The following is a 27697-nucleotide window of genomic DNA, read 5'->3' on the forward strand; positions in this document are numbered from 1 at the left end:
TGTATTAAAGCTGACATAAATACAGCACTTGAATCAAGTACTAGATGTAAAAATTCTCTAAATAGCTGTATTTCCAAAGGCAATATTGACTGGATTGTTAACATCTATTGTGAATCCTTTCAGTCCATGCAGAGAAATCAAACCATAGATGTCCATAAATTGTCTAATGAAATGAAATGTCAGGGAACATGTGCTTTTGAATGCTTATTAAAATGTATCTAAAGCTTGATATGAAAGCTTCTGCTGGTCATGACCTCTCTAAAACATCTACAGTATGGAGAAACTAATCATGTGCATTGCTAATTTCTTCCACACTGGCCATACAATTTTTTTGGCTGCATTTAATTTCGTTTTCTTGACTGTTTGGCTTAACGGTCTTGCTTAAAACGGCCATGTCCGTCACTCCAGAAGATCAAAACTGCTTGCGTTTGTGCATTAATCCTTCCTTCAATCACGTGCCCCACATCATAATACACCCACGTCCAAACTTCACTGATCGTATAATGTTTGTGCAATTACATTTTGTACTTTTTGACCCCCAAACATGTTGTGCATTGTGGCATCACTGATTAGTAATTACTGATTCATTTGAGACCAGGACATTTAACATGTTCCTAAAATGGGGGGGGGGGGGAAGCTAATCTGTTGGGAGAACGTTTGCCATTTGTTCTTATTGTACCACCAACTAGATAGCAAAAATAAGACTAAAATCAGCTATTAATGTATTTATTATTTAAATTTGAAGCCATGCTCCTTACAGTGAATTGCAGGGAACCAACAAGTCTCTCCTGAGGGTGGGCATCTAACTGCTCAAACTATTTGAAAAAAAGCATTAGTGATAAGATTCAATGTTTTTTTTTTCCCCCAGACAATGTGTTAATTAAATGTTCAGATACTCCATAAAGCTCTATTTTTAATTCAACAAGGGATTTCTTATGTTTCATAAAGAGCTATACGGCACACAGCTCTTTGCGAATGACATCAAACACACTGAAGACAATAGGGAAATATGACTCCTTTAGTCAGAGTTACCTTTTATTAGTGTTATACTGATTTGAGCACAAGTGCTCACCAGGAGAAGTTTTTGAGTACGATGCCAAAACACTCCCCAAAACCCCAAAGCGTTTTTGAGTCGCGTAAAATGATCATGACGTTCCGATGGATTTTCTTTTTTCTCCTCTTCTTGGATAAAGAAAAATATGAAAATAGAGTTGACAGTACATTTAGGCACACTATTAACACATAATGTACACAGATATGCACTCATTTTCTGTATCATAGATTCATATATACTGGGGGTTAAAAAACAAAACAAAAAACAAAAACACTTTCTGCATGGAGAGTTGAGCAGAAAGCTAAAGGTGACATCCCCCTCCCTTAAAGAGACGCCTCACATCCTTCTTGCTCCAGCCAATCAGAGTCTTCCACAGTTGCTACAGTGCGTGCTAATTAGCAATGATTCCATTGGCCACAGTCTCTTCTGTGATTTTGCTGGACCTGGTTTTAGCAGGTTGGCGGGAGGGGCTTCACACAAAACAGGCAGTGGAGGCAGTCGGGTCAGAAGATCTCTGCACTCAGCATGACAGTCTTGTACGCATGAAACACCATTAAGGAGGTTAAAAAGAAGCAGTTCGAGACCACCTCTGAACTAGCTGTAGTGCAGGAGCTGATCGTTCGCTGATTACTAACTTTCTCGATACCCACAGCAGATACTCTGTGATCGTGAGCATGGGATATGTGGACATATTCTGCACACTTAAAAAAAAAACCAAAAAAAAAAAACCTCAGACTTATAAAACAAGTCTGTAAAATAAACAATTTACAACAACGGAATGTTAAGTTGTTGGGGTTAAGACGACGTCTCGATGTTTTCTCCTAATAAAAAGATTACGAATGACCATTTTCAGTACACCGTGAATCAAAATGCACATGCATTACACAAAAATATATTGCACCAAATCAAAAGATTTTTTTTTTTCCTCTCAGAATAAAAGTGATAATATCTCCGTCTCTCCTTTTGATTTTTTCATAAAGTCCGATCGCGTGACGGAGAGCTCCCTCTGCCGTGCACCTCTTGGTCAGTATACACTGTATATGTATGTATATATATTTATGGACTTAAGGCTGGTTCACTCGCTCACACTGGCACAGTTTCTGACTGAAGACGGGTGTGTCTTTCAGCTCAACACACACACACACGCACACACACACCTCCCACACACACTTACGCAGAAACCTACGCTGACCAGAACGTACATTCCCCTCACCTTTTAGCTCATTAAAGGTTTCTTTCTTTGCATGATCAGCAATAAGAAGCGAGCGCATACACACTCACACACACACACACACACACAAACAAACAGCATGAGCTTTAGTTATCACAGGCTATGACAGTTGCATTAAAGGGGATGTGGCCCATCCGTGGAAAGGAAGAAAACTAATGGCAGGGGGAGAAAAAAAACAAAACAAAAAAACAGCGAGCAAAACGTTCCGACTCTTTCTTGTTCGCTCACATTTGCAGTTTAACTCAGTGCTTCTGACATTTGCTTGGTTGCAACGGATACAAGAATATGTGCTTCATGTGTCGACTGCGTGGTGGTATGCATGATTACAGCTCTGTGGCTCCACAACATAAGAGGACTGAAGCGGGAAAGTAAGGCAAGGTGTGGGTCTGCACTATTGAGTCCTGTAGTCTAAAAACAACGCAGTATTTTTATAATCTGCTCGTCTAAACCACAAGAAAGCAGCATTGGCTGGCTAACGTAAAGCTTAACAAAAGTAAAAAGTCCAAAAAAAAAACAAAACAAGAAAAAGTTATAGAAACTAAAAGAGAAGACTGTCATGTTCAGCCTCTTGGTGCAAATGATATAATTTGTGTTAGAACATGTCTTTCAGAGCTGCTCATTCTTCGGTTTCCGTGTCAGCGGAAACAATCAGGAGTGTTTCCCCTCCCCCTCGCCACAACAGGAGTGTGTGAGGGCAGGTGAAGGGCAGCGATCACACGTGTAACACCTCCCTTCCTCGCCACACACTCACTGACGTCCGGCCCGCGTCCCAACGCCGCCCGCGCTTTCCTGTCACCTCTTCAGCGAGGAGCACTGGAGTTTCTGGCTGTATCTGTGAATGCGCGGCGAGCGGGAGTGCAGCTTGACGAACAGCTCGGGGAATTTGTACTGGGGGAACATGGTCTCCAGGAAGCCCTCCAGGAACACGTAGACGAGGCGCCGGTTCATGGGCTGGTACTGAAACATGTCAAAGACGCGGAGGATGCCCTTCCTGGTGGTGTCCGCTCCGATGATGTGCTTCAGCTCGTCTGAGGGCAAAAAGAGAGATACGCCGTGGTCGTCAGCGGTGGGCTGAGATCCAAGGGGTGACGGTAGCGGCTTGACACTGGGGTGTTAATATGATTTTTTTATTTTATTTTTTTAACCAGGTACTATACATGAAGAGAAAATCGGAAGAGCGTGAAAATTGATTTGTAGTGTTCACCTGGCATGATGCCAAGCAGGGTGGTCTTGGCAGCGACTCGCGTCCTCATGCGGATGCACTTGTCCCGGCGCGGTGGGGTCTCGGCTAGAATCCCATTGGGCCAGTAGGAATCCCTGAGCAGGGAGGGAAACACTCAGTTTTCTCAAAATTCCTCTTAAAGAAAATCGGACAAATCGGGAATAAAATGGCCACCTGAACTTTTTCACATATTCCGCCACCTGTTCTGGAGAGGTCATATAGTCGACATGATCCACAATTTTCCTTCGCAAACAAAAGAAAAGGTGTTACAATTGGACTCGTCAGGGAGTTGATTATTTCTTATGATCTCTTTGAAGGTTGGGCGAATCTCTGACCTGTTGATCGTGTCGCCGTAAGTGGCTCTGATGAGCTGCTGCAGCAGGTTCTTGATGTTCCTGCGCAGCCACTGGTTTTTCTCTTTGAGATCAAACACCTCGTCCATCAGGAGCAGCATGACTCGCAGAGGGATGTTATCGTCCACCTGGGCAGGCGGGGGGGGGAAAGCTCTTACCGTTTTTACTGAAATCTTTAAAAAAACAAAAAGAAAAACAAAAACAGGTCAACTAGAAACGGAGCAGTTTCAGACTCACATTGTCGTCCAGCTGAGCAGAGACTCGACAGTGTTCTGGGTCGATGTCGGATTTTGGAAGAAGTGGAGGCACCTTTAAAAAAAAAAAAGAAAAAAAAAAAAGGCTAAGGTTAGATGACTGAGTGACATTGTGAGAAAACCAACAGTGGATGGAATTACAGGGTTTCAGTGGTGTTCTCCTCAAAATAATGTTTTTTACAGCCAGATTGCAGATGAGGCAGTTGGGTACGAGTAACAGAGTCATTCCAGCAACAGGCTTTTGGAGAGAAAATAAGCACACTTCACAGAAACAATGCTGGTCAGAACAGGAGCAGGAGTCAAAACATACCTAAATGCCAGTTTTTCAGGGTTTTGAAGGACAGTTTTTGTCACTAGTGGTGAATTACAGGCAGACTAGGATCACCACAGATCACTTTTAAATCTCTGGATAGAGTACTGATCTATTAGCTACTGACTTAGAAAACAAATCACTCCCTTTTGCTTATATTCCTTCCTTCATTTTTTTTTAAAACAAAACAAATCAAACACGTTTGGAAACTTGAAAAATAAGAATACATGATATATTTTACTTAATAAGCATTTTGCTGACCTTAAATATGTTCTGTTTGATGTCCTGACCAAGTCTTTCTGACATGCGGCCCATGTTGTCAGAGACTTTATTCATTCCCTCGGCCAGGCTGTCTGGCAGGGATTTCACTGCATTGGACATGTTCCTCATGGAGCTCCGCAAAGGATTCACAAATGTGTCTATCTGAAGACGAACCACCAAAAACACAACAATTCCATTTAGTGTTAGAGAGCCAGACGACGCACAATGGTTTTCAGATTAAGTAACACAGAAAAACTCATTTTCACGTGAAAAAATTGTAGAGACCTTTCGTGCAAACTCTCCTTTGCCCTTGCTGTAGGCCTTGTTTTCTAGGAAGTCATAGACGTAGGGAATCAAAGTAGGACAGGCCTTCACCATCTCTGGGTTTAGCAGCAACTGAAACACACACACACGGAAACTCATTTACACACGACAATAGAAACAGAAACTAAAGACTACTGACATAGTCGGCAATTCGGAGTTCCTATATATTTTTTTAAATAAAAATGTCAGATTTTTCCAAATTTGGATGGATGTGAAGGAAGTAGATAAGGAAGGAAGAAGAAATAGGAGGGAAGAACATGAGGAACAAATTGAGGTTTGAGGGAAGCAGGGTACAAGGAGGGAAGGATAGAGGGAAGGAAAGGACGGGCGTAGAACAGAAGAAAGAAACTGAGGCATGGAACAAGGAAGGAAAGGAAGAAGTATGGACAAAAATGTAAAATTAGGAATGAGAAACACTTTTTCATAGTCTTATTTTATTTTTTCCTACTTATACACATCTGGAAAATACTAACCTCTATTTCCAGACTTTTCCAAACGGCATAGTTGCCTAATAATAATTACCTGAAGGTAAGCATTGAGGTCTTTTTTTCTCTTCTCCAAGAAGTCTCTGTCCATATTGTTGAAGGTTTTCTTTCCTGGAAGCCTGAGGATCGACGTCAGGTTCTCAAACTAAAACACATTAGCCGCATAAAGAAAATAAATAAATAGTTTCAATGTTGCAGCTGCACATTGGAAACACTGTAGAGACATCCATTTTAATCACCTGCTCCGTTATTCTCATATGGAAGTCATGGAAGTCTGAGTAGCGGCGGTATGTCTTCCAGGAGTCCTCGCTGCCGTCTGGGTTGCGTCTTATCACGGTGATGGCGTAAAGTGCGTAGGTCTTACCATGATCGTTGCAAACCCCTGCGGCACCCCAGAAGCCAGGAAGAAAAGAATCAGCTACTCCGTCCGGGAAAACATCCCAAATAAGAGGAGTTGGAAGATGAAGGCAGGAGTTGGAAGATGAAAGGAAGAGAAAGTAGTGGGCAAAAAAAAAAAAATGGTGTAAAAAGTGGGAGAGGAAAGCAGGCGAAAGAAAGAAGAGAAAAATGTGTGGAAATGAAATAAAAAGGGAGAAAAGGTAAGGGAGAGAGAAGGAAGGAAAAAGGGGAAGAACAAAAAAAAAACATTGAAGGTAGTGGAATGAGAGAAATAAAGAATACTGGCACTGCATGAAGTGAGATAAACATGGAGACGAACAGAACTTGGAGGTGAAATGTTTAGAGAAAATGCGGGGAGAAACTAGAAGGAGCTTAGAGGGTTCAACTGGACAGTCACACATCATTCTGCATGAAAGATAAGATGCATCTGAAAACATCCACACGCAAGTTTTTATTCCTCAATCGTTGAAAAAGGCATATTTCCAAAACTGCTACAAAGGAAATATCAACTCCAAGAGCAACAAAGCTGCGTTACGAGGCGCTAGCGGACATACCCGTGTCAGATATGAAGGCGTGGAGCTGCAGGAATTCATCATGGCAGGCGTTGGTGAGGTCATCCAGCGACTGAAACCATACACAAGTCATTATGAACTAACAGAGCAACAAACCAACAAAAACAGAACTCCATGTTCATCTCTATCAACTACAGCAATAAAATAAAGCACAGCTATTGAGTGACTCTTAGATAACTTTGGATTTGGTTGTCACTCTAACGGGTTTCCTGCAAGAATCATCAGCTCAAATTTAAGAATTCATAATGGTGCAAATCAAAAATGTGCGAGTTGCACTTACCCAGGATAGATGCAAAAAAATTTAAAAAAAATAAAAATAAGCTGGCTAGCTACCAAGAGTATGTTAGCACCGAGTTACTTCAACTGTCTAGAGACTATCTGAGTGAGACTCAAACTTTAGCCTAAACAGAAAAGTGCCGCAAAAAATATTACATGGAATATGAGATTAAATAACCCTGTCAAGACAAAATTGAAGACCTGGGATTAACCTATTAAAGGCCAAATTGCATTAAGTTAATTGAAGACATTTTGAGCCCTTAATTTTAGATACATGAATTAAAGACTAAATGTGGACAACCTGTACAATAAAAGTGTGATTTCCCTTCTCAGCTGTCAGATGAGTTCACTTTGTCACAGGATCTTCTATTGAAAAGGATATTAATATTTATTTTTTGCTGATAATTACAGCCTTATTGATGTATCTCGATTACGCAGGCTGGACTGAAAAATCACATGGGTAAAACAAAAGCACAGAGTCAAATATTTTTCCTTAATTATAATTTTATTTATTTATTTTTTTTTCATTTTTGGACTATCTAATTCAAAAATCATTTAAACTTTAACATTGCCAATTAAAATGAAACCTAAACAGAAGGGGAATCATGCTTCTCACCAGGTTTAGGCTTCCTGTAGGCGAGCCGTTGAAGGACTCTCCATCGCCGTCATCAGATCCTCTGTAACTCGGCTCTTTCAGCATGTCCAGCTCTGCCAGCATGTGGACGTACAGGGGACTCTGCTTGAAGGACGGGTAGAAGCGCTCGTCACGTAGCATCATTTCATAGACCTGTGGCGTGGTCGAAAAAACTGTTAGCAGGTGGGAGACGATTGTAAAAGTCGGTCTGTGGAAAATAAAATGCAACACTTCAGTACTTTTCTCTGAACTTCATCAAATATCTCAGGCGTGGGGTCTTCTTTCTGCAACTTCTCTCCCAGTTTTGTTACCAACTCCTTGTCCACCTGTACCCTGGGAGACGCCTGTTTAGAGCAGATTATGTTTTATTCGAATCAGAACAATGAGTTCAAAATGTGTTCCTCTTTCTATTTCGTAGATGAAGCCAACAGAAAATGCTTGACGTGGCAAAAACGTGCTTGGAATCTACATGTACGTCCTACCTTGTCAGAGAGGTACTGCTCATAGACCCCCAGTGCAGCCGCCTTCAGCAGGCCCTTGGTGGCCCCCGGCTGCTTCTTGCCGTCTTTCTGCCAGCTCTGCATCGCCTCCAGCTGCTGCTGAGCCGTCACCCTGTATCCCTCCACAGTGAGCCAAAAGAACAGCTCCGCCTGAGCCCCCGCTGCCTGCATGAAGTCTGCGTGAAAGGACGGGTATAGCTTTGTCTGAATGGCGCAGTTCTGCGATTGATCTCCAATTACAACAGTGCCTGAACACGAGTACCACAGTTAACACATTCAGCTGCCGTGTTTTGGTCTGTGGCTCTGCTCCAAACGAGATCTAATGAGAGTTGGCTCGACTCCGTGCACACATGCACATGTGATCGTAATCTGATCTGTAAGCGGAGTAAGCTCTTAACGTCTGTGGCGAGGTCAGGAGGGAGCAGGCTGGACTTACAACATTAAAAACTGGGATAAATCAAGGATTATAAGGATGATTATCAGCAGAGTTCTGGATTAACCACAGTGAACATTAGCGGCCGAGTGATGCGGTTACCCATGAAGAACTGCAGCGCTATGTTGTGGACGAGGATGTGATCCAGTGGGATAACGCACAGCTTGCCAAAGCTGGCTGCCAGCTTCAAGGCATCGACCTCCTACAAGAGAGAGGGACAGGATGAGCAAAACTGACGACGCACACTACAGCACATAGAGACCAAAACACAACAGCAACACGTTATTTCAGACTCTTACGTTATTCACATTTTGTCACATGACAACCACAAACCTCAATGAATTTTACAGAAACTTAATTTGATAGACACAGTAGTCTGTTACTATGAAGCAGAATGAAATTGCTTCTTTTTTTTTTCTTTTTATGTCTCCCTGTTGAAGAAAAACATCACTATACCATGAACCTGCCTCCCCAGGTTTCACTCTGTATATAGTGCGTGTTCAGGGTAGAGCTGGGCGACATGGACTTAAAAAGTTTTATCACAATACTTTTGGTTCTATTGTGATAATGACAATAAGAACTATTCCTGTTGTGTTGCCTCGCAAACATAAATGACGTATTTTCCGGACTATCGAGGCCACCTCACTATAAGATGCACCCACAAAGTTAAAAAAAAAAAAAAAAAAGGAAACGCACATATATAAGCTCCATCAGGCTATAAACCGCTGATATCTCCGCCGCTCTCGGTTTTCCACAGAGGGTTGCGTCCTTAATAAATGTTCGGCCTCTCCAACGCCGAACCATGGATACGTTCATGCCGAGCTTACGTGCAGCGGCTATCGATCTGTACTACCAGATTGAGAGCCCTCAACTTAAAAGCTGCATCATATGAACTTCTTCGTGTTGTTTCCATAAAGAGGGGATAGGAGTTTGAAAGCATTTGTCTGTCGTGCCTGCTGCTAGCACGCGCTTGTTCTAAAAGGAAATTGGAGCTTTCTTTTGCAATTTCTAATTTTGACTTCTTAAGATTCACTTCCTGCTAAAGAGCCCCCTAGTGGCTAAAGGAAAAATCCACAGAAAAGCCGCATCAGGCTATTCAAAGCGTGGGGGGAAAAAAAGTAGCGGCTTACATTCCGAAAAATCCGGTACCACTCTTGAGAATTTGTAATATCCTTATTGAGACACACGAATAAGTGTGACTGGCACCACTAATCTGCACACATCAGCTGCATGTAATCATTTTACGAAATGCATTTATATTTATTGATGTTTTCATTGAACAAACAGTGGAGAAAAAGGTAAAACTAACACCTCCGAAAATACAAACAACATTACTTGGAATTTACCGTGACAACCATGAATCAAAATTCTTTCCATGACAAGAAATTCAGCACGATAAACGGTGAACAATACAATAAATTCCCATCCCTAACTTTAGGATGATGTGTGGTGGCAGTTTTGAGTCACAAAGTGATCTACTGAGTAAAAAGTTAAACTTTTGGTCTCCTTTGATTGAAGCAGCTTCTACTACAGGTTTGCTGTGTCCCAGGCAAAGCTTGCGGCAAGCTGCAAATTCTGACATCTTCTGACTTCTATCAAGGCCAGATTTGCTGAAAGCATGACTAAATGGATGTCAATTTATCTCCCACTTAAGAATTGCATACCTTTCGCTGATGTTTGCAGTTGCATTGTGAAAAAATGCGCAAATATTTAAGGGGTGTGAATACTTTTGCAAAGCAGTGGATGTAGATGAATCTGTGGTGCAGTTTCCCCACCTTTCCGGACTGTAGTCTCTGGATCCTGGTCTCACACACCTTCTTCACAAATAGAAGACTGTTAATCTGGTTTTTGATCACATTGATGTCTAAAGAGGAAGAAACAGAAGAACCAAGCAACCGATGTAACTTAGCCAACATTATCTTTATTCATTTGTTCACTTAACTGGTATGACAAGTTAATCGGGAGCCTCTTGATGCAAGTGTAAAAAATCGAGAACTCACCATCTCCAGCTGTGTCCAGTGAGCGGAGATACAGCAGCTCCTCCAGCACCTTGTCTTTAACAGCTTCCAGCTCGGCCGGCTTGTCTGTCAACTTCAAGATGTTCATGAAGGCTTCATAGTTGCAGCTTGAGTCCCGAATCTAGAAGCAGAAACGTTGCACCAAGGGATTTATTCCGACTGAAGCACTAAATAAAAACTGGTTTTCAGATTGCGTCTTGGTTTGGATGCTCACCATCCAGATGACAAACTGGTTAATATAGTCCGGGTCGCTCAGCTGATTGATCAGAGGAAGTAGCACTCCGTATGCTAGCACCTCCTAAATAAGAGAAGCTTTTCTTGAATAATCAGGAAATTACACTACAAAAATGCCACCGCACAGACATTGTAGAATCACACCTTATGCAGCATGACCTGCACAAGCTGCTGATTCGATCTGTGACTGCAATTTTGCCTTTCTTCTCTTCAATTTGCATTTAAGAGTAGATAACATCCACGTGTAAACTCACCCTCAGGAAGTATCTCATGCTTTTGTTGTGGAAATCTCCAGGAGGTAGTAACAAATACAGAAGCAACTCACACAAGTCTCGAAGAAAACCTGAAAATGTACACACACACACACAAAATGTTAAATAAAGCCATTAAACCCTGAAATTGATTCATAATCCGTTACAAAACTCCTTCAGAGAGAGTTTGGCTTACCTTCTTCATCGCGGTGGGATGTGCAAACTACGTCTCTACAAATTTTTCTTTCCATCTCCACTTCAGCCTCAAAAAATGAGTCAACCAGCTCATCCGTTATGTCTCCTGTGAAGAGGTTCCTCTCATTACTAACCAGTAAATTCGCCTCTTGGATTCTTCTTATATTAACAGTGCCTTGCATATGTATTACGTTGGTGCATTAGAATGATCTAGTCAAAGCCCATGACAAAATCAAATCGAGGATCTGTAGCTTCACTTTAAAAACTGATGATCACTTGCGTCAGATAGAAGAAACACTTTTCAGATTTTTATTTATTGAGAAATAAAAGCCCATTTTCTTTCTACTTTCCAATTATGTATAAAGCTTAGAAAAAGGGAAAGGTCTAAAGGGTGTGAATACATTTGGCATTGGCAGCCCACTGCAGACACAGTAAATGAGTAAAACAGGAAGTCGGTATGACTGTGTGTTCTTACTCTGCTTGTCCTCTCTGTCGGCCAGGCGATCCTGGGCTTTTCTAAAGACACGTAAATGGGTGGCGAAGTCGTCCACCAGGCGGGTGGTGAAGTAAGGCTGCCAGTCCACCTCTTTGGACCTTCAGATACAGAACGCACAGGTATGCTAAATACCATTTTCAAATGCAGCCTTAAGAAAGTCAGCAAACGTGCACCGTGTACCGCGTGGAGAACTGGATGAGGGCATTCTGCAGAGTTTGTCTAATCTCCAGCAAAAAGGACTCGTCTTCACTCAGAGTGTAATACCAGTACTGGATATAGTCTCTCAGAGCAAACTGGATGACCTACAAAACAAACAAAAAATAAATAAAAAAGGGAGGATTCAAGAGGTGCACACAGATACCAATATCATTCATTTATATATTAACACTGTTTATGCTATCTTTAAAAGACTCTTGCATAAACTAAAAGGGTATTAAGTAGATCGACTAGACAACTCGGTAATTATGGCCAACGTTAACAACTCTTTGAAGCACAGAGAGGGCGGGATTTCTCACAGAAAAAGTGACACAAATTAGATAACTGCATTTTACTTGCATGCAGTTGGCTGCATTTAACTCAAGGTTCACATGCAGCTGAAATGCCAGGCGTTCATTCCCAGGGGGTGAGGAGGAGACATTGATAGTCCAGTCATTGTCATCTGACCATCACTAACTGCTGTGTCTGCACTTGTCAGCGACAGGCTGAGGACAACATGCTGTAATTTTGTTTCCAAAACCCAAGTATTGCAACCACAGGACAGTACACAAAAATGAAAAGAAGTGAGAAAATGACCAAACAGAAACTGCTTAGTTGAGTTTCCCCCGTCTGCACTGCTATATTTACAAAGGTAATCACCGGCAGACTGAAAATGCGTCAGCAGTGCAACAGTCATTACTTTGTGCTGGAGGCACATGTTACTAATTGCTTTACTGAAACAAAACGGAATGCTCCGCTTCCCCTTTTCATCATGTTTTAATAGGATCAGCTCTTTTTTCTAATATACTGAATAAGATGTTAACAATGATTAAATAAAAAAAGAAAAAAAAAGAAAACAAGAATGTCCTGAGTTTAAATCCCAATTTGGGATCTTTCTGCAAACTTTGCATATTCATGTACACCTTTTTGTCCCCAAAATCAAATGAATGCTCATCTAATGTAAGCTGTCTCGTCAAGCTGCAGCTGCATCACTATGAGTTATGAATTCAACTACTTTAGTCTGTTGTTCTTATCATTAGTTTCACACATATACTTTTGTTAGACTTCGTCTGGTAAAGCGTCAGAGATTGTTACGTCACAAATACGAAGAAGTGTGATTTCATCTCGGAATCCTCTTATGTGTGGTTGAGACTCTTATTTTGAAGTTAGATAGGCAACATTTCCTGCTTAGCAGCATTTTTTTGTTTTATAAACAGACTGCTCACTTTGCTCATCAAGACGAGACAAATTGACCCCCGCCTGTTCTTGGTTCAGTATTTGTATGGGTGTTCTCACTTAGTCCAGTTCTTAGCTAAATTCAACACTCCCGTCAAAGGATAAAGATGGATAAGGCCAAGTGTCGACCTCATGGCTTCAGAATAACAATATAGATCATTTGTTTTTTTCTTTGACATCCTCCCCAGGCCTTTAAACAAGTTCTGATTTGATTTAGACAACGGGCGCAGAAGCTTTCCCCAACAACGCCCTGTGGCGTTTGTCATCCGTCCGTACAACTCCTCAGATAACTACAGTTATTGCGAAAAAGCAAAAAGAGGAAACAAAACCAAACACAGGGGGCCAAATTTACAGGATGTGGCGCTGGAATTACAAAGAAAGACTCCAACACACCTGATGTAGTGGCTCATCAATGAAACTGGACCCAGTCAGTCTCCTGTCAATCTTTATTGGCTTTACCTCCAGCTTCATGTCATCCAGTGTCTGAAAGAGTCAGCAAGCCAAAACGAGAGAGGTGAGAGGAAGTAAGTGGCCAGCCTGCCTTATCAGCAAAACAATTTGATTAATGTGTTTGTTCAGGAGAGGTTAAAATATGCATGCGGGTGTGTTTATGGTATGTTCTTACCTTGGGTATACCAATTTGTGTGGGTGGCAAATAAGAGTGTTCGCATTTTTCCAGGTGTTTCTCTGAGTTTATCTTTCCATAAAGCAAAGTGACTGCAAAGCCACTGAAAAACAGAAATCAACAGAGGCAAAAAAAACAAAGAAAAACATGTCAGGGAGATGTTCTGCCAAGTTTAAAAGCAGAATTCAGGTCACGCAACTCACCCTCCAATGAAGCAAAAGATATAGAAGGCCAGGTAGAATATGGCAAAAGGTCCAAAGGTTACAAAGAACAGCACAACTCCAAGACCCCCCCATCCCCAGATGGACAGACTGGCCTAGAAGACAGAAAGGAACAAAAAATCATTAATACTTTCCACTTGCTTGTGTTTACTTGGCAAGAAACCAAACTAGACTGTTTCCAATCACATTTTGGACACCCCTGTTTAATCCAGTCTTCACAGCTTCATATAAAATAGTGAACATTCAAACCAATCATGACTCGCTGAAGAAATTGACTGACGCCAAACATTGTTTTGAAGTATTGTGCTTATAGAGCAAGAGTTCTGAAGTTATATCTTTAACAATCATATAACCCAACATAATTGCTTAAGTGGTTTTTCCTGAGGAAGGAAAATGTGACTTTTTTTTAATTCAATTTCCTTCAATAACTGATGATTCATTCATGCATACTTTCTTAGGCATAGCATTTGTTTCACATAAATGCTATGTAATGTTTAGAATTGATTTGCACCTTTTATAATTTAGCGGAAAATCTCAAAACATTATATATTTCATATTTCAATGATATTTCAATCCATCTCCTGGATGATATGATCACTGACCTTGTTCTGTTTATTAAAACGAGACAGTTTTCGAGCAGACAGCGGAGCATAAGTCCTCTCTTGTTTCACTGGGATCAAAGTAAGCTGCAGACACTTTATGAATACCTCAACAAATATTTTAACTTATCAAGAAAAAGGTGGTAAAAAGTTCCTACTTCTATTTACTGTGTGTGAGAATTTGTATCGTTTGTACTGTTAGGGAGCAGTAGACAAACAAAAAAACGACAACATGTGATCAAGTGTGTGACTTCCAATGGTTTTCCTGTTATTGTCATTCCAGGAAACAAAAGTTCTGGTTTTTAACCAATATCTCTTCCACTTGCTCAAGGATATCACTCCTTGAGATTGTTGGAATACCTAGCACATGAAACCAAACTTTAACACCAGTAAAACATAGCTGCTTCTTTGTTTTGTTAAGTTAGCCTTGGGAAACACCTGATCACAGCATATTGTTGTATATCCTTTATCCTGTGACCTAAAGGAAGGACACTTGCTTGGACTCGCGTTGAATCGCCGAAAAGTAAAATACCTGTAAAATTTTACCCTGCAAAGGCTTTAACTCTCTCTGTCCGAGTGTGAAGCCGCACCGAGTGACGATCAGTGGCGATGATCTTCACCTGACCTACATTTCCTAGATAAGTAGCGAGGCTGATGGGACCGACAGGAGTACACGCAGCTTCCTCAGGACACTGACCCATTGTTCTGGAAGTCAGCGTCGAATGACACGCATAATATGAGCTGCCAACTGTGTCACATTTAGAACCACGGGCCAGATAAATTGCTGCTATGCGCTACGGTTGAAAATATCTCCATCCTGAAGGAATACTATATTCTTTCAAAACAGGGTGATCTGGATTGGAATGCATTTACTAGGCATATAATAAATTCAACAACATAAATTAACAGAAGAGAGTGCTGCTGGATGTCAAGATATTTTGCTGGAAATTCCAACGGTTTTGCACAAACGTTTTGTTTTTTTTTGTTTTGTACAAAAAGACTGGGATAAAAATGAGATCAGTCGAAACTTTGTGTATAAACTCATTAAGACTACTGGCTGCATCACAAGTCATAAAGTCTCAAAGAACAAAGCTGGGAAGAGAAATAAGACTGACCAAAAACATTACATTTATGCATCAAGTAACGCAATGTAACGCTATTTGAAGAATTTACAGCTTGCAACAAACTTTGGTCGTCTTAAACAGACCGCAGGGTCCTGACATTAAGACATAAGCAAGCTACCCCAGATTGTTAGCCACACTGTTAGTGCCATTTAGAAGAAAACCAAATGAGCTTGCAAGATGAACCTCAATGGAAGGGAGAACTACAAGAATAAAATAAAAATACTTCTCTCTTGTCCAAGCAGCACATCCACAATAACATTTCCCTTGTGGGAGTGGTCAAGGAGTTTAAGCAAGCCTGAGATCCACATTTCACATGGATGCCTAGTCGCTTTAAAATACAAAAGGCCTTTCATGAGATATGTAGCATTAAGGGCTTCAGCAGTCTATGAAAGCAAAAGCAGCCATTGATTTTGACTTCACTTTTACATAAAGTAAAGTCAATGGATTCTTAATGGATCCATTGGTCAAAGTAGCTGAATAGGCTATAGCCATAAAATTAGACAAGAGCCAAATATCTCCATGTGTGCAATTTCTTTGGGCAAAAAAGTCACATCTCTACATTCAAAGGCCTCATCTAAACACTATGAACCTCTTTTCAATTTATTTGCGTTATTTTGTACCAAAGACAAATAGTTTGATGCGAGCTAGAATATTAGTTTAAGAACAAGCGAACAAACATTTGAGAAAGACAGAAATAGATCAACAAGTGCTTATGGTCACCAACAGGGCTAGCAGCAAAGTGGAAAAAAAAACCCAACTATAAACACTTCCACCCAAACGGCTTTCTGCAATAAAGTTTTCAGAGGAGAAGCACAGCATTGATTTTCTCCGAGTCAGACCGGGAGCCACTGAGAGAAACCTATTACTGCCGTATGAACACATGAGGAGGTGCAGCAGTACACGTACGGGCCACAACAGAGGGAAGGTGGAGAGGACTGAGCAGCATACAATGGTATGTTGTAACAGAGTATTATGTGGGATGAGATGAACGTATAGTAGATGCACTTTCTGTACTAATTTATATTTTTAAAGTTCAGAATCTTAATCTGACTTTTCTTTTTTTTTTTTTTTAAACCGACACACAAGCCAACAGGAAGTGGTACTAAAAGCAACTCTGTCCTTTATTACTACAATTCTAACAGGAATCCACTGAGAATGATTATTGTTCAACGTCATTTATTAGAAGTAGACTAAATGAAACAATTGTGAACTAAATTTCTGGATAACAGCCAGGGCAGTTGACAGCACAGGGATACGCCACGGTCTGTTCCTGTGTGCTTCTTTCCACACAATGTGTATTCGACAGATAACAGGACTGCTTGTTTTAATCTTCAACTATAAGAATGTTTGAGCAAAAACCGGAATTGATGCCGGAAGCAGAAAGGTGCTGCTTTGTCATCAGGAGATGTGACAGATGCCGGCTAGTTTGTATATTCACACAACTTTATAACGTTCCGACAATCGTCGGCAGCACAACATTTTTGGCATATTTTCAACAAACTCAACAAGAACGAACAGAGTGACACAATTTTTGGGGATGCTGATAAAAAATCCATATATCACACTGATATGAGAAGGAAGGTTTTGTCCTCCAACAATGTCAACTGGAATACAGGGTGGGAATGAGTGCTTTCACCATTCAGCTGAAAACTTATATTTGTTTAAACTTCATTTTATTTTTTCTTGTTCATTTATATTTGTGTTGTGCCAAAAGAAATAACCAGGAGAAAACTTTAAGCTTATTAAACAAATCACATTATACTTCCCACAGTGAAATGTACATCTACCAGAGTGTTACTAGTATGAACTAAACACCAGTTTGATGTATTACTAAACCAGAAGACACAGAATTATCCCACATATTTTATATCCAATTGGGAATTACAGTGTTAAACATCTCTAAAATTACAGTATAAGTCTAAAACAAAAAGCATACTTAGACTGAGTATTTACAAAAAGGAAATACTGGTCAGAGGTCATCTTGGAGGGAGGTCGGAGTGGCACTCTTCTCTTATTTAAATACATGATCATATGGATTTTTCTGAACTGCCAATCAGAAGCCAATTTCAAAGAGCCTGCTTCAAATAATACAGAGAAATGTTATTCAAAAAAACAATCAAGCACAATTATCTGCTGCTCCTTTTCATAAAAAGTCCTTTAATCAACTGTTGGCCACATGAACCTGAAACAGAAAAGCTGACGACTGATTCTGTGCAGATCGAACCACGCCGTTGTGGGAAGCTAACGAAACCTTAACAAGAAGGTTTTCAGAACACGAGGAAGCCAGCTAGCGATAGCAAATTATCTGGAAACAACATTCCAAAGAAATGCTTAGACCGAATGCAGTGATGTTCGGCAGACTTCTTTTTATTTATTTTTTTGGTTTCTCCAATAAAGTAGCATCAGTTTTCCTCCTTCTGTATATGGAGTATATAAGCATTGTTTTTGCAAAAGTAATAATAGAATGTGTTAAATCAAAGCAGATTCATGTGTTGGACTGGCCCAGTCAAATTTCAGACATAACTGATACAATTTCTGTGGCACAGATTAATAATTGATATTTACAAATGCTCTCCATCATATTTGACTGTGTTACAATTATTTTGAAAAAAAAATAAAGAAGAGGCATAAACGTGCAAAAGTGATAGAGACAAACCCCAAAAGACTTTCTGCTAACATTGCAACTAAAGGTGGTATTTAAAATGATTGACTTGACACTGAGTACATGTTGGCCATGTTTTCCTCCGCACTTTTTTTTAATTTTTTTTAAATTATAAAATCAAATAGAAATGAGCTCTGTGGCTTTGATCAACACTGAAACGTCAGGAGCGTTGTGAGACGAGACTGAGCGAGGAGGCTGGACTCTGACGGCAGAGATGGTAGCTGACACTCCTGAGTCATTAAAGCTTACACAAGGTTTTAAACATGAAGCACCTGTTCCGGAGATTAACACCCAGGGCCCATCAGGACACACACACACACACACACACACACACACAAAACACAATATCAGGCCAAATCCTAACACAACCCATGCTTAAAAACACACACACACACACACACACACAAAAGCAACCAAATATTTCATTGGAGATATTCAGTAGATGTGCAGTATAAACAAAGTTTCTCACAATAACTGCCAAAAAATCTCATTATATCATTAAACCAAAATTACATTAACTTATATCATAATGTCATGAACATTGTCATTTTCTATAAGTACACATTTAAAAGAATAAAACAAGACAGCCATTTGCAAATGAATACCATGTGGTAATTTAACGATTTAAATTAACTAATTATTGCAATTCTAATGCTGTAATCACTACGTCAGGACTACTTTGTAATTCATGCGCTGTAAATTCAAACCCATCCATTTATATCTGCACATAAATAGATACACGTAAGAGACTGTCTATTTTATGGCGGATTTCTATTTATGCGACTCGTGTGAGATTACAAATAGCTGTAACTCTGACCAGTGATTGGGTTAAAGGTTGCTTTAGGTCACCAAACTCTGCTCTCTGGAAAAGCTTCAGGTAGTGATCAAGAGGAAGAAGTGTGACAGGGTGACTGTCACACTCAAAAAAATAAAAATAAAAATCACCAAATGATGGTCTATTTCTAAAGGAAAACAAGAGAGTTTTACCATCCTTCTGACACAAAAACTGAAAATTGTTTCACAAATATTCTGAGAACTTTTTAAATGCTTAACTCTTTTTGAAAATGTTCCATTTAGCTGTAAATGTCTTGTCAATCTGCAACGTAAAAAAACTTAGTTGAACATGAACAGTAGATGATTTCCTCATATTGAAAAGGAACAACACATTTATGACTAAACAGTGTGTAATACTTTTACTTGTAACAAAAGAGCTTTGATAAAATCTAACTGAATTCTTCAGCTTTAAATGTCTTTTTTTTTTTTCTGTACAGGCCAGCTAAAAATCTCCAGCAGGGTATTTCATCATCTGAAAGTGACAAAAAAACAAAACAAAACAATATAGTGTCAGGCTATATATGAAACAACAATATATGAAATACATGAAACTCTAGACATGCTTAACTTTGTTCTTTAACAGCTCAATATATAACACAGCTGGAAAAGTGTGACATATTTTAAAATAAATTAAAGGAAAAAGTTTAGAACTAAAAAATTAATGACAATTTATTAGTTCTTGTTCTTTCTTCATCAGTAATTGTTTTCTCTTAAAGATGATTTTTAACAATACCTCGAACTTTCCAAACATTTAGCAATCGTCTTCGTCAGTCGGGTTCCAATTTTCTCATGCAGCTGTTGACATATCTGCTATGCAACACAGAACATTGCAATAGACTAGCAGTGTCTATTCAACTTCCACCACAAATCTTTAAACAGATCGATGCCCAGACTGTTTACTGGTCTTGTCATTGAAGTGAAGCATCTTTTCTGTAGAACAAACTTTAATCTTTGGCTAAATCGATTTGACTCCTGAAAATGCACTTATTTATTTATTTTTTTATATATATATAATTGCATACTATTCGTTTAAAATTATTTCAACACTCACGCAAATGCAACTAATGCAACGACTGCTATTACTGGAGAAGAAACACCCATCTTCATCCTCATCAGTGTGTTTGGAAATGTTTCCTTGAGCCAGTTTTCTGTGTGTGTTATTCATCCTGCGCCAAACAAAAGTCCCCAACTCATCTCATCTCCTCTCCTGGCCAAAAGTAGGTCTGTGATTCATCACTGAATGTCACTTTCATCTTCCACAGAAATGCTTCTCTTCAGGCAACCGAAGTCATGTTTTTATCCTCACAGGTATTTTTATGGTTTACCATTTGAATCCGACGATATGGTTCAATTGTATTTGAATCATATGAACTGAATTTCGATATGGATTCTACCTAACTGGATGTGAATAGAGCAATGGTTTTTTTTATGGTAACCAGTTTGACATTGCATCCCATGAAGCTCCAATCGGAGCTTCATAAAATGGGTATCAATGGCCAAGTATGGGTCTCCATTCAAGCCTTACATCACTGAAGTGAAGCAGTCAGTGGTGGAAAGCATGTTGCCAGTGCACTAGTGAGGTGGAGTTGTCTGCACTGGGGTAATTAAGCATGCCTGGTAATCAATTGGATGAGTCGAGATTTGGCACTTAACTGACTATTCTGTCATGTGCAAAGTTTGATGCAGAGAGGATTGTTGTGTGGGTCGGTTTTTAAGGAGTTGGACTCACCTTACTAGGCGCAGAAAAAGGAATTCAATGTGTCACCATAGCGAAACATTAAGGGCAACTTAATGCTTCTAACTTTGCACAAAATCCTGACCTCAACCCAACACAACACCTTTGCGATACGTCAAAGCAGAGACTGAAGGAGCTAGTGTTTCATGTCCAACATTCGTGTCTTAAATCACAAACAGGTTTCTAGAATAACGACCAAAAATCACCACACTCCCAAAAGCAGTAGAAGACTTTCAAGAAGGGTTGAAGTTGTAATCAGCTTTACGAAACTATAAGAGAGGTAGATCTGCGGATAAACTTCAGCACTCGACTGCAGGTATGTTCTCACACACTTCAACAGAAGGTGCGTCAAAAGATGTATCTTCAGACCTTCAAATGTCGAACATGTCTTTCACAACTAAGTCGCTGAATAAGAATAGAAATGACAGAACCTCACAAAAAGCAGGGCTCAGACTGGCTTTACTTTAAAAATGTATCCAGGTAGACAGATGCGTGCGACTTGAAAGTGAAACTATTGAATACAGTCCAAGAACGTGACATGCTAACAACTAGTACGAAGACAAATAGATATTCCTATCCAGCTCTAACTTCTGTAAGGGAATAATGTTAGACCAAAGTATAATGTAAATAAAGAAATATAGAGAAGATGGTGTTATTTATGTTTTTTTTTTAATTATTATTATTATTATGTGCCTCAGCAGGCAGTTTGGGGTCTTTAAGAGACCACAGAGGAGAGACAGACTCATAAAGCTCACAGCATCATTAAAGTCTTCAAACACAACACTGTGGCACCAACACACATTTTTAATAAATTATGTGACCCCATAGTTTGCCGCAGGGCCTCAAAATGAGAACTTTCAGACCATCGGTACACTAATGCAAAAGATTTTGTCAGAATTTTTGATGAAGTTTCACAACGCTTTAAATGTTATAAGTTATGTAGGTTTAGTGGTTTTAGGTGGAAGCTGTCAATAAGCCAGCTGTGACAGCTCATTAAGGTCTACGGCAAAGCTTTAGTTTCAGTCTAAGCAACACATTTGCAGCTAAGCTTTCATTTCAGAGATAAAAACTGGCAGACTCTCCATACGTAATCCACAATCTTTTCTTAACTTGAGCTGAAAAACATCAACAATTACAAATTAAAGGTATATGCCTCATAAAAGTGGCATATACACTTTTATGTGGGTGTATGTATATTAAATTATTAAATGCATATTACATAAGAGAAATGTAAATTTTCTTTCCGTACATAGAAAGAAAGTTTTTTGTTTTTGTTTTAACCAGTACTTGTAAATGCATTAAAGACAGAAAGTGAGATATTTTCTCAACTATATTTCACGTCCATTTTGTTCTATCTGGTTCCCCTGATGTTTTTCAAAAATCAATGGTAGTCTGCACAACAAGAACATTTATTTGAAAATTATTACAAAAAGTAGTGGTTGTTAATTCTACAATTTTGCTTTGTTCAAATAAATGTTACAAATAATTGTATCATAATTGCAATAATAAATTAGTCACAGCAGCTGTGGGGAAATTATAGCTTTCATGTGTTAGATAAAAATAATTACATCATGACACACATTTTAAGCACTTATCTGATGTGTCCTTGCCAAGTGACAAGTTTTATTTTGGCATATGGTAAGAGGCTTTAAGGTTTTAAAAGTTAATGTCTCAAAATTGTAAATGCTTTCCATCATCTTGTTGCTATAGTTTAAAGTCTATTTAATGACAGGCCACATAAAGTAAATGTAGAGCAAAGAGCTATTTCTCTACCACTTGTTGCTGCCGGTCAGCTGGCTGGAAGAAGGCTACTGTTTTTTCGCTGACTTATAAGAGAGACATCCAGAATTCTTTGCAACTGGAAATCTATTTAAGATAACCCAAAAGCGCATATTACTGACATTAAACTTACTATGTCTTATTGTGCTTTTCTAAACGTTTATTTGGCAAGCTACAATAAACAAGAAAAAAAGCAACAAAAATTTTTTTTTTATTATGTTATACATTTTAAGCTAAATGTCTGCATATTTACTTCTTAAGCTTGTACTGTGAAAATCTCAGCATTGCCTAAACACATCACCTACAAATAGCTTCTGCATGGCACAGCCACTCTTGTGAATACACTAAAACAGGTCTGATCAGGCCTTTTCCTCCTTGGAAGTGTCCAGCTTGTCTAGCAGGCTACCCAACCTTAAATTAGGAGAAAGGCAGGCTTGCCATTTGAAAAGTAGGCCTGATGTGACAGTAAACTGGCCTCAATGTCGAGCAAGCTTTTGATTAAGACGGCTTAATGAGGTTTAGCCAGCTGTAAAAAGCCACTGACAAAACTATGTCTGCAACATCTAAGCCTTGGAGATAAAGTTTAACACCTAACTTATTCATTAAACTACCAGCATCAGCAGTGCCATGTAGATACAGAAAGTACTAAATTGGTTTGAATATCTGCACATGCCATAACTTGAGTGTGTTTTGTTTTTTGTTTTTTTTTCCTGGTATCTCCCTGATAAAGAAGATCATGTGAGAATTGCAGCAAAACACATGTAATTACACGTCAGGCAGGAAATCTCGACACTTACTGAACAACAACTCACTCAAGGCACTTGAAAAATTTCAAGACATTCTCTGTTTTAGGCCATTTGCTTATGACTAATAAATACATTTTGATGGATTCCATGAAGCAAGATAAACGAACAACAATAACTTCCCGACTACATATGTATTTATAGTTTGTTCAGCAACAAACTGGCTTTCTTATTAGCTTCCCAACAACTGCAACACTGCTAACGCCTAGCTCACCTGTGTCAGCTGTAGAAACGTAGAAATTTGCTGAAGGACCTTAAACATAATCTACACGCATATTGCCGACATTGCTTGTGTCCATCTAATTCCAGTGCAGTGTTGACAGGACAGATATTTTAAGCCTTTTGTATTAACGCAGTGTTATCTGTGTAATCCGTGGTTGACAACCACTTATAGCTGACAGCCTCTCTGGAAGCCAAGCGTGCCGTCCTCTCCATGTCTGTCCGGGCTCTGTGTTTACCTGCGCGGGGACTGACGCCGAGGCGCTAGCCGCTCCGAGCTAAGCAGCCATATACACCGCTTAAAAACAAACTACCGTAACGACACACGCCTTAGATTCACCGGCGCCAGCTTACCTCTGCAAACATGTTCTTAAAAAAAGCTGTGCGCGTCGTGGCTCCGGCTAACCCCACCACATCGTATTAGCCGGCGTTGAGGTTATTTTTCGCAGCTAGAAAGCGGTCGTTACTCCAAACCTCTGTGCTCTCTTCGGAGCGTCGCCATGTTGGCAAGGTTTACGTCTTTGGAGCGTCGTCTCAGGACGTCGCTGCGCTATTGGCTAGAAGACAATGACGCAGAAAGCATCGCTAATCATGACTGACCTAAATAAAAAAAAACCCCAAAAAACACTACTAATGGAGTTATACTTGATAACAGAAATACATTGTTTCATTGTAGGAATAATTTAAATCCATATACTGTTTGGCAAGTTCTGTACGCATAGAGTCAAACAATAACTGAAACAATATAAGGGATTTTACTAAGATTTGCACTCGGCTCTTTGACTCATACACTGTTATCTTTTTATAGCTTACATATTTGCTTACATGCACCTACTTTGTGTTGGAATTTGTTTTGCTCTATTTTTAGTGCATCATAATTTGTTTATGTATACAGTGTTCCATTAACAAGAAGAAAACATTATTGCAATAGTGTATGTTGAAATAATTTCACCATCTAATAATTCTCAAGCTGGTATATTTTTGATCAAAAGGTGAACAAATTAAGTAGATACCTATTGTTACTTCGCCCATGTTACAATGAAATGTAAATATAATATAAACGTCGTGTCTTGTATCACTTCAAAAATGCAACTTTTAAAATAAACAACATTTGACTCAAACTTGTGTGTAAAAAGTTATTGTCATAAGTGTTTTTATGTTGTTGTTTTTTGTTTTGTTTTTACTTAAAATACATAGCGAAGGGCTCGTTAATACAATAAGGCCAACTTCCCAAAGTATGATTTCCTCATTGCTCATTAAATAAGGAAAATCATAATCTATCCATTCTGAAAAAAAGATTGTTTGGTGTCTGTCTAAAAATTATTATGGTGGAACTTTAGGTTAATTGATAATAAATATTATAAACCAAATGACTTTTAGAGCAGGCAATGGTCTTACAAACCCAGCAGAATTTGATTTTGGACTCACTGGAACTTTAGCCAATTGCCGTTTTTAATGTTTTTTTTGTTTTTTTTCCAAAGTAGCCACTAAAATAACAACAACAACAGGTGATTACTCATTTACATAGATGCATTCCTAAAACAGAAAAGCCACTGTTAAAACCTATTTTTATAGATTTGTATTTTTGCACCAAAAAATCCATCAGATTATGGACGAGATCTAGAAATAAAACAACAAAGACAAGATCTGCAGACCCCACCTAAAATCATACATAGCATTAAACATCATATTTCAGCATGGTGATATGGAAGTGAGGTTCTGGATATGTTTTTTCAGCCACTTTACCAAAGTATTTTAGATTCAACTAAACCCTGAAAGCAAAACAAATTTTTCTCTTTATGTAAAATTTAGCAAAACTGACAAAAAGCTTTAAATCTCCTATATTTCTTCTGACAGAACAAACTAAACATTTCCAGTTGGATTGTTTGGTTCACCAGGGAATGCAACACAAACTTGATCTTAATACATAATCTATTGACTTGGCGGGCCTTCTTGAAGCTGAGCTGCACTTTAAACTGCCTCTCCTACAAGAATGAACAGAAACCTGAAGTAAAGAGGTGAAGAAAAGGACCATTGAAAAATATTAATAGCTGCAACAGAGATAAATAATGTTCTTGTTGACATTTGTACCTGTTTAATAGTTGACAGAGTCTGAGCCAAGCCACACTGCAGCAACAGCAGAAGAAATATAAGCCCTCTGCCTCCTGCATGGACAATAGAGCGCAGTGCACACAAAAAGCTGTCCATTCGTTTAATGTCCAGATCCAGACAAAGGAAAGAGTCGCTCATCTCTCATGTTTCTTGGATCTTGCATTACTTTTCTTTATCCTAACAGAGTCAAGCTCTCATTCACAGACAACCCACAACCAAGATATAAAGAGTAGACTTTACACCCACATTTTATGATTTACAAGGGGAAAGGCATGTGATGAGTTGGTTGTGTTTTTTGTTTCTGTAAACCTAGATCAAGTATTTGGAATTTTCAGAATGCTGGAACAAAGAAAATAAAAGAAACTCTCTGATTAATCTGTTTGGAATCTCATAGAAAAAAAGAAGAAAAAAAATACATCAGCCCAATATTTAACACCTCTAAACATTTTCAAAAGTTTTCGATAATTAGTTTTTGTGGGAGTTCTGAAAGCAAGTTCTAGTGAAACCCACTCCTCCAAACGTGCAGTGCTGTATTTTAACCACTTGGGGTCAGTGTCCACAAACAACACATAGTGGGCATGTATTTAAATGCAGCAACAGTCTTTTTTTTTTTTACAGCAGCAGTATTTTCCCAAACTCCAACCACAAAACCCAATGTTATAAAGCAAACTGTATTTTAAAAAAGTGATTTTCTTTTTAATTAAAAATGTAAGTTTAGACTTTGAACTACATGGACACACAGTTGAAAATGCAAAAAATGTGCTTACTTGATCCACTGATGAGCAAGTCAAACTCTCCTTTTACCTTGCCAGTTCCTTACTCAACCTGCAGATTAAAAAGTAGTTAATTCAGTGTGTTTGTAACTTCTGAATGTCTCTCCGTTGTTCTAGATGACAGAAGAACCTCTGAACAAAAATCTAAATTTTTGTTTTGTTTTCCTAAACTTCAAACTATTTCAATATGCAGCAGTTGAGTGAGAAGTTGTGCAGCACTGAGTTCAGTTGTAACAATGTTCAATGCAAGAATTCATTGGTTTCTACTTGACCTGCCTACATGCATTTTTTTGTGCAGAACTCACCATCAAGCACAAGATTTGCCATTAGATGCGAACAGCTCAACATGTTTAAGTCAAATTTTAATTTTAGGAGATGTGACTATATCCTGTTGCTCTGGAAATAGTGACATCATCTGTTGCTCTGCTTTAGGAGACAATAAGTGACCTGAGGCAACAGTTGGGCCTGGAGGAAGAGGACCGGTGTGTCATAGTTCAGAGGTCAGGAGGTGGAAGGTGACAGCCAATGGTTAATTTAATGACCAAGGAAATGGATGATATAGCTCCAAAGATTTTGGGGTTAGGGTTGGACACCTAAAAGGAGTGACAACTCCAAAACAACAACAAAAAAAAACAATACAGAGAACTTTTTGTAGCAGCACAGTGCCAAGTGGGCTTTCCACTAGATCTGAAGTGCTGCAGAACATTTAACCAAATACCAAAGTGTGTGCATCTGACGATCAATCATTACAACAAGCTGATAATAGCACATAGATGGAAATTCACAGAAGGCTTTTTATTTAAAAGACGCCCCTCACGTGTGAGGTTCTGATTGACCTCTTCTATCATGCAAAATTTCTTGTGTCTTTATATTTGTACATTAGTTAGCGCCATAGGAATGCCCAGTTTCTTGGCTGCGTGTGTTCCTGTTGGGTCTTCTGTGACATGACGGTGACACAAGGCAGATTAGGGGTGGCACTGGCTAAATGTTTGCAGATGAGGGCTCCTAATATTTAATCACCACAGTTACAAGGGTCACTAGGTTGGGCGAGGGAGCCAAGTAGCCCACGGGTGTGATCAAGGAAGATGTTTTTTTTCATAAATCTATTGTGTATTTTGAGAGTGTGTGCATGAGGATGAGAATGTGCTTGTGTGCGAGAGCTCCTAGTTTTCCTCTGACCACTTGCCCCAGGGAAAAAGTGTGCTTGGTCACTGCTCTTTTAAACCTTGTTTAACACAGCGCCTCACCCCTTTGACCTGGACTCACAGTCACTCATTC

At 39.2% G+C, this 27697-nt stretch overlaps 1 protein-coding gene across 2 annotated transcripts; it reads right to left on the reverse strand.

Moving 5' to 3' along the window:
- Positions 1–1004: 1004 nt before the first annotated feature.
- Positions 1005–24076, reverse strand: snx13 (sorting nexin 13). 2 transcript variants are annotated; one of them, XM_044138340.1, is made up of 25 exons: positions 23889–24076; positions 13762–13874; positions 13559–13661; positions 13327–13416; positions 11683–11804; positions 11482–11600; positions 11008–11112; positions 10815–10903; positions 10541–10624; positions 10309–10447; positions 10084–10172; positions 8411–8510; positions 7858–8051; positions 7615–7719; positions 7358–7528; positions 6448–6517; positions 5734–5912; positions 5532–5639; positions 4971–5081; positions 4686–4847; positions 4098–4169; positions 3843–3988; positions 3682–3750; positions 3490–3602; positions 1005–3313 (listed from the first exon to the last, which is right to left on the reverse strand). In XM_044138340.1, exons 1-25 carry the CDS (start codon positions 23898–23900, stop codon positions 3078–3080), a joined length of 2901 nt encoding a protein of 966 aa, XP_043994275.1. In that variant the 5' UTR covers positions 23901–24076; the 3' UTR covers positions 1005–3077. The 2 variants fall into 2 exon arrangements, with proteins under 2 accessions (XP_043994275.1, XP_043994276.1); XM_044138341.1 differs by having other exon boundaries at positions 5734–5876; positions 23889–24075.
- Positions 24077–27697: the final 3621 nt, after the last annotated feature.

The sequence above is a fragment of the Gambusia affinis genome, linkage group LG14 (assembly GCF_019740435.1).
Source record: "Gambusia affinis linkage group LG14, SWU_Gaff_1.0, whole genome shotgun sequence".
Lineage (NCBI taxonomy): Eukaryota > Metazoa > Chordata > Actinopteri > Cyprinodontiformes > Poeciliidae > Gambusia > Gambusia affinis.